Source organism: Condylura cristata, unplaced genomic scaffold (genome assembly GCF_000260355.1).
Source record: "Condylura cristata isolate star-nosed mole 26May11 unplaced genomic scaffold, ConCri1.0 scaffold00004, whole genome shotgun sequence".
NCBI classification, from domain to species: domain Eukaryota; kingdom Metazoa; phylum Chordata; class Mammalia; order Eulipotyphla; family Talpidae; genus Condylura; species Condylura cristata.
The window spans coordinates 2498678-2504894 of record NW_004567105.1 but is presented as its reverse complement, the minus strand read 5'-3'; the positions used below and the strand labels follow the sequence as shown (position 1 = coordinate 2504894).

Here is a 6217-nt window from a genome sequence, read left to right as displayed (position 1 = left end):
AAGGGCCTGCTGAGGTTGGATGGCTTTGAGAGGACAAGGTGACAGAGGCAGTGACTCGGGCAGCCCTCGCCTGCCGGGAGGCCCAGGCCCTGGTTGCTGCTCGTCCTTCCCCGGGAGCTGGACACACCGACCCTGAGTGGGGCGGTGTGAGGGAGGGAGGGAGGGAGGGAGCAGCAGTCCTCATCTGGACCATTCTTAGCACAGGAAGCCACTAATTAATGATGTCATATAGAAAACTACACGTAAAAAAAATATAAAACCCAAATCAACCAAATAAATCAGAGGCAGGCAGGGAAACAGCAGGGGCCGAGTCCAGCCGATTCTGCGTCGGGGCCCGCCCACTCCGAGCCTGGGCTGGATCTTTTTCTAGAAGTGAGAGTAAGAAGGTTGGAAATCTTTTTGTGTACTTTCCTTTTCCTCTGCTTTTGGCCTTTCCTTTCCTTTCTCTTTTCTGTGGCCTTGGGTGCTCTGGCCGTGCGGGCGGGAGGTCAGTTGGCCAGCACGACGGGCTGGAAGGGCTGGCTGGGGTAGGGCATGGCGCTCAGGTTGTAGCTGAGGCCTTCCACGAAGGGGGTCTTCTCCAGGAAGAGGCTGTTGGCGCCACCGCCGAAGACCTGGGCCACGTCAAAGCTGCTGCTGCTGGAGGGGCCGGCCCCGCTGCCCCCAAAGGGGGCCGGGGTGCCGCTGCCCTGGCCATCCGCCCCGTCAAAGAAGAGGCTGGGGGGGCCACTGCCGTTGTACACAAACTCCTTGGCATTGGGCGAGAGCTGGGACTGAGGCGCTGGCGTGGCCGAGACGAAGTTCAGTGAATGCATAGACAGAGAAAGGCTCTTGTGCTTCAGCAGGCTGCTGGTGGGAGAGCGGGCCAGGCGAGGCTGCTGCTGCGGGGGCTGCTGGGCACCCGCCGCGCTGCTGGCCACACCGCCCCCACTCGCCGCCCCACCCCCCTTTTTCATCTTGGTGGAGCCGAACTTGGTGGCAGCGAAGGAAGCAGTGGTGAAGGTGATGGGCTGGGCGGAGCGGGGGATGAAGGTGGGGCTGGGTGACTGGCCGAAGGGTGGCGACGGGGAGCTGGACAAGGAGCTGTCGTGGCTGCCGATGGGCACGAACACCTGCGCCTCGGGGTTAAAGCTGCTCTTGATCTCCTTGTCCAGCTCCGGGGCCACGCAGCCCTCGCTGTCGTCCAGGTACAGCACTTTCACCGGCCCCTTCTCTCCGATCTGGTAGGACACCTCGAAAGGGTCGATCCAGACGCTCAGCTCCTCAGGCACGTTGGCCCGCACATCGCCCACGGCCAGGCCGCTCCGCTTGGCGGCCAGCTCCACCACGGGGTCCACGAGCGCCCCGATGTGGACACAGCGGAAGCCGGAGCCCTTCAGCGGCCTGTCAGGGTACCAGTGGCCTTCGTATTTCTTCTTCAACAGTCGCTCTAGCTCCTCCCCAAACAGGTCTGCCCGGCGCCGGGGCAGCTTGTTGTACAGGTAGGAGATGATGAAGTTCAGGGCCACTTTGATCTCCAGATGCATGGTCCTCTTCGAGCAGAGTCCGTGCAGGGCACGTGCAGAAGCCGCGGGCTGTCAGGAGGTGTGAGGTGTGCAGCTGTGGGGTGCAGACGGCCCTGCGAATGAGAGCGGGATGGTGAGCGGATGCAGGAAGCCAGGGACCGTGGCCCAGGGCAGACGGGGGGCCAACACTGGCCAAGGCCCCTCTGCTCCAGCAGCGACCAGCTCAGCTGTGGCCACGGCCAGTCACGCTTCTCTGAGCGTCGACTCGACAGCTCTGTGGAGACCGTGTCAGTCTGCAGACAGCTGCCGCACACCGCTGCTGGCACGTAGCGAGCAACCTAGAGTCAGCAGCTGTCATTTTCGGGAACTTCTGAAGACCCAGGGGTACTGTGCACCACCAGTTTGAGAATTGGGGTCACTGTGGAGGCCTGGCCAAACCACTGAGGGGAGGGAGGCTCTGGCCAGCCTGCCTCTCCCACACTCTTGGAGTCGTGCTCCCAGGCTGTCACAGACCAAGAATAAGCTTAAAAGCTTGTAACTCGAAAGGGGGACCAGTCACTGAGCAGGAAGCAGCAGCGGGGCTCCAACCGCGGTCACACCCCACTTGTCATGGGGCTCCCCGGCTGGCAGGAGCCATGTCAGAACTGCAGCGTAACTCAGAGCGCGCGCCATCTGGTCTCGGAACAGTGCAAAGAGCAAGGCCCCGGGAAAGCCAAGACCTGTCACAGCAGCAGTGCGGACCGACAAGGAACCACCGCTGGGGCGGGGTGGGGAGGCGCCCAGGAAGCAGAGGAAGGCGAGGGAAGCAGCCCCCCAGGCCAGAGAAGTGCTCAGAGCAGCGCTGGTGGGCCTGCCACCCCCAGCCTCCAGCGGGGCTCCATCATCGCTCAGCCTTCCAGGGACGTCTGACTACCTGTCCTTGGCACTGGCTCTGATGACCCAGCGCTTGGAACCCCTGGAGAGGAGGCAGCCCAAGATAAACACTCAGATTGTTATTTTGGGATTCTCTCACAGCCAGATCCCACAGAGGGCAGAAAGGTCTATTCCCAAGGCCAGGGCCAGCCTCAGGCTCAGGCGGGCCTGAGATCAGCAGCCCTCACTTCTGCTCTTCACAAGGGCCGTCCCCAGACTGGCGCAGACTGGCGCTGGCAGAGCGGGACTGAACTGGCCACCACCTGGAGGGCGGGCCCGCCAGGACCAGGCCCCAGCCAGACCGGGGTTTGGCACCCCCGAGGCAGCTGAGCCCCACCAGAGGCCTGGGGCTGGGTGTCATTACAATCCTGAAGGTTAGCACTGAGCCCCCAGGCTGGGTCCAGCTTGAAACGCGATTGCGCGTGTCCTTGCCCTGTGTACTTGCTGGTTCTCGGCCGCGCTGTGGCTCCTATGGGCATTTTGAGGCCGAGGCCTCAGGCCTAGAGCTCGAGGTAAAGAGCAGAGGAGGCGCACCAAGTCTGGCTGGGACGTCATGCAGTGCTCGGCCTAGTCCCACCCTCATGTCAGGCCGAGGAGACAGCCCGGGTACCGTGGGCGGCCAACTGAGGTGCCTTGAATCCTCTCTTCCAACTCCTCCGCCGGGATGCTCAGGATTCAGGAGACCCCCGTCTCCCCTCTATTCCTGCCGCCAATACAGACTCATCCTGGTTTCCTCAACTGTCTGTTTTATATTTACGGTCACCACAGAACAACTCCAGAGTGCGTCCAGGTTTAAAGAGAAGAGTAGGAGCCCTCTGTCATGAGGACTGGGTCAGCCTCTCCTCAGGAACAGGTTTAAAAGGGCCACAGTGATCCACTAGAAATGTATCTAGGTACATCCCTGAAGCCAGCAAGAAGGCTGGCAGTCATTCCTGATAACGGGTTCAAACGCCGCCCACAGCACCTAGCCCTCTCAGCACGCCACCAGGCCAGAGGGGGCCTGCCTTTCTGGACCGCCTCAAACTTGCCGCCCTTCACATTAACCCTCCCCAAGCAATCCAAGTTGAAGATAAGAACATACTCAATGCGGACACAGTCACTGTGTCCCACCCCGAAATACAACTTCCGCCATCAGCCCCAACTAGCTCAACGCTCCTGCAGCGTAAGTGATCCACAGCTGTCCCCCAACGGGCACCGCAGCGATGCTGGGCGCAAGCAAGGAGGCAGCAACGCCACCTTTGCCTCGTGCCGGGAGCACAGGCCAGGCCAGATGGCTGTGGGTGGAACCTTGCAAAAATGCTGGACAACCAGAATGAGAATTTCTGCTCTGTCAGCTCAGGCTCTAATTTTCACTTCAAGAAGCTGAGGCGCTGGTGCTGTGTGTCTAACTAGAGGAGCGACCGCCAAGAGCATTTAGTGAAAACTGTTAAAGGTCATGGACAAACGCTGGAGCCTAGGATTAAGCTAGAAGGTGGTTGAGATTGGAAAGCTTGGTGTAACGACCCCTCAAAACAAACAAACTCTGTCCTTTCTGATCCTAACTCAGATGGCAAAGGCCAGAAGGAAGGCAAAGGGGGTGTGGGGTGGGCGACACGGACAAAATCTACCTGTTGTCCACACACTAAAGATTTGCAAATGTGAAAGCAAATTCTGTTGTCCAGTTTCACTTAAATCTTATCCCCCTTCACTTACTTCTGGTAGCAAAGGGTTCAGGCCCCTCATGCTGACTAATGTGTTAAAGAGCAAATACTCAAGAGGACAGGCAGAAAGGGCGAGGGAAGGCCACTTGAGGCTGGAAGGGGGCTCCCGAAGATTAGTAACACAGATCAGAGACCTGGTGACAGAAGCGTGGAGGAAGGTTTTAAAGAAAAGTTAGTTTTAAACAGAGGAGGGAGGTGGGGAAGGAAGCGGCCCGGCCAGGCGGCCCTAGGAAACACTCGGGCATCTCAGTGCTTAACACCCAAAGCGTCCTAGCAGCGAGCACTAGAGCACTACGAGGGAGTGGGGAGGGGTCCGGCAGCTCCCACCCCCGCAGGCAGTGGCAGGGCTGGCGGGTGTGGCTGGGGCTTTGAGGACTTGTGCCTTTCCCACCCAGTCTCCCATCATCTCCCCTAACAGGGACTGTGCGGGCCCACGTTTGGCAACAAGGCTCCTTTCCACAAGAGAGCCCTCTCCAGGGCAGCCAGGTGCCCCTGAAGCCAGGAAGGCCCCGCGGAACCCCAAGTCCGGGGAGCCCAGCGGCGAAAAGGCCCGCTCTGCACCCTGGGGCTGGCAGTCCGCGGACACCTCGCGCTCGCCTGAGCAAGTGACCTACTTTCTGGGCACACTGCGGCTCCCAGCATCCTTCGCGACGGCCGCGGACGCGCAGGCCCGGTAAGGAGAGCCGGCCGCGGAGGAACGGGAAAGTTTCCGCTGCACATGCGCGCTGTGGCGGAGGGGGTGCCCCTCCCCCGCCTAATACATTTTATGAAAATTCTAGCCCAGGCCTTCTCCGTATTGTATCGCCGGCTCCGGTCTCAGCCCCACGCGCGCTGGCCTTCCCCCCTGGCCCCCCTCCCGGGCTGCCGAATTAGAGGACCCGCTTTTGATGAGCTTTTCTGGGGGAGCGCGCTGGCAGACAGGGTCCATCCCCGCCCTCCCCCACCCTGGCCCAATCTGTATTCCGGGGGAGGGTGGGCTCGGCCTGGAGTTGCTGGAGGGACAGTGCCCTGGGAGAGAAAAGAGCCTGTTCACTCAAAGCCCAGCGGCTGGCTCCGGCTGGCTCCGGCTCCCCACAGCCGGGAAGGCCAGGCAGGAATCAAGCCCGACGGCCGCCGAAACTCCCAGTTAAGCTGCCCGGAGGCGGCGCCCAGGTCTCACCCTCCCCTAAGTCGGTGAAGCCAGACCGCAGGGAAGGAAGGCGCCGCACGGACACCGGAACGTCCTCCTCCCCCTGCAAGGCCTGCTCGGACCAGACTACCAGGTCCTCGGCAAAGCTCCCCTACAGCAGGGTTTTAAACCTCCCTAATCCTCCCTCCCACACAAGCTTCTTTCCCCCTCTGTTTAAGAGGGGGGCTGGGGACAGGCGCCCGAGAAAGCGATACGAGTGTTTTTCTGCTGGAAACCCAAGGTGAGGGGCCCCCTCTCGGGCAGGGAGGGCAGGACAGAGAGAGAAAACAAGGCTCGCTCTGAGCGGACACTGGACATCCCCTGGCCTGGCCCAGGCTGGACCCTCGGTGCTGGGTTCGGTGCCTGGGGGTGGGGGTGGGGGCTGCCAGCGGCCCCTCCTTTCGGCTCCCTCCTTCCCCTCCCGTTCTGGTCAAGGGCACAGTCCATCCTCTGGACTGAAGGGAAAGCAACTTGGGGCCCGGCTTTTCCTCCCAGGCCCCGGCCACGGCCACGACCAAACAGATTCGATCTGTAATGGACCTAAGGCTACTTCTCCCTGCCCGTTTCCCCTGAAAAGCCCACAGAGAATAAAGAGCTCAGGGAAAACGGTGAATTCCGGCTCAGCGGCCAGAGGACGGTCACCACCCACTGGCCTGTCCAAAAGGGGCTGTCCGCTCCCACCCCTCTGCTCCAGCGGCCAGAAATAAGCCCTGCTCGTGACCCCTCCCCGCAACGGGAAAAGCGGCCCGAAAGCCAGGCCCGGCTCCCTCCCTCCTCCGCTGTACTGGTGCCGTGCGAGTGGGCTTTTGGGGAGCGAGGGACGAGGACCCCACACGATCTCTAGAAGCCGGGGCCTGCGGACGGCGAGGGGAGGAAATGCACCCCACCCTGGAGGGCTCACGCTTGGAAGTGAGAAGGGGCTCCGGGCTCGG

General features: G+C 61.4%; 1 protein-coding gene across 1 annotated transcript; it reads right to left on the bottom strand.

Moving 5' to 3' along the window:
* Nucleotides 1-411: 411 nt before the first annotated feature.
* On the bottom strand, nt 412-1784 carry TOB2 (transducer of ERBB2, 2). The gene has a single exon (XM_004675633.2). It carries the CDS (start codon nt 1524-1526, stop codon nt 489-491), a length of 1038 nt encoding a protein of 345 aa, XP_004675690.1. The 5' UTR covers nt 1527-1784; the 3' UTR covers nt 412-488.
* Between the last annotated feature and the right edge of the window lie 4433 nt (nt 1785-6217).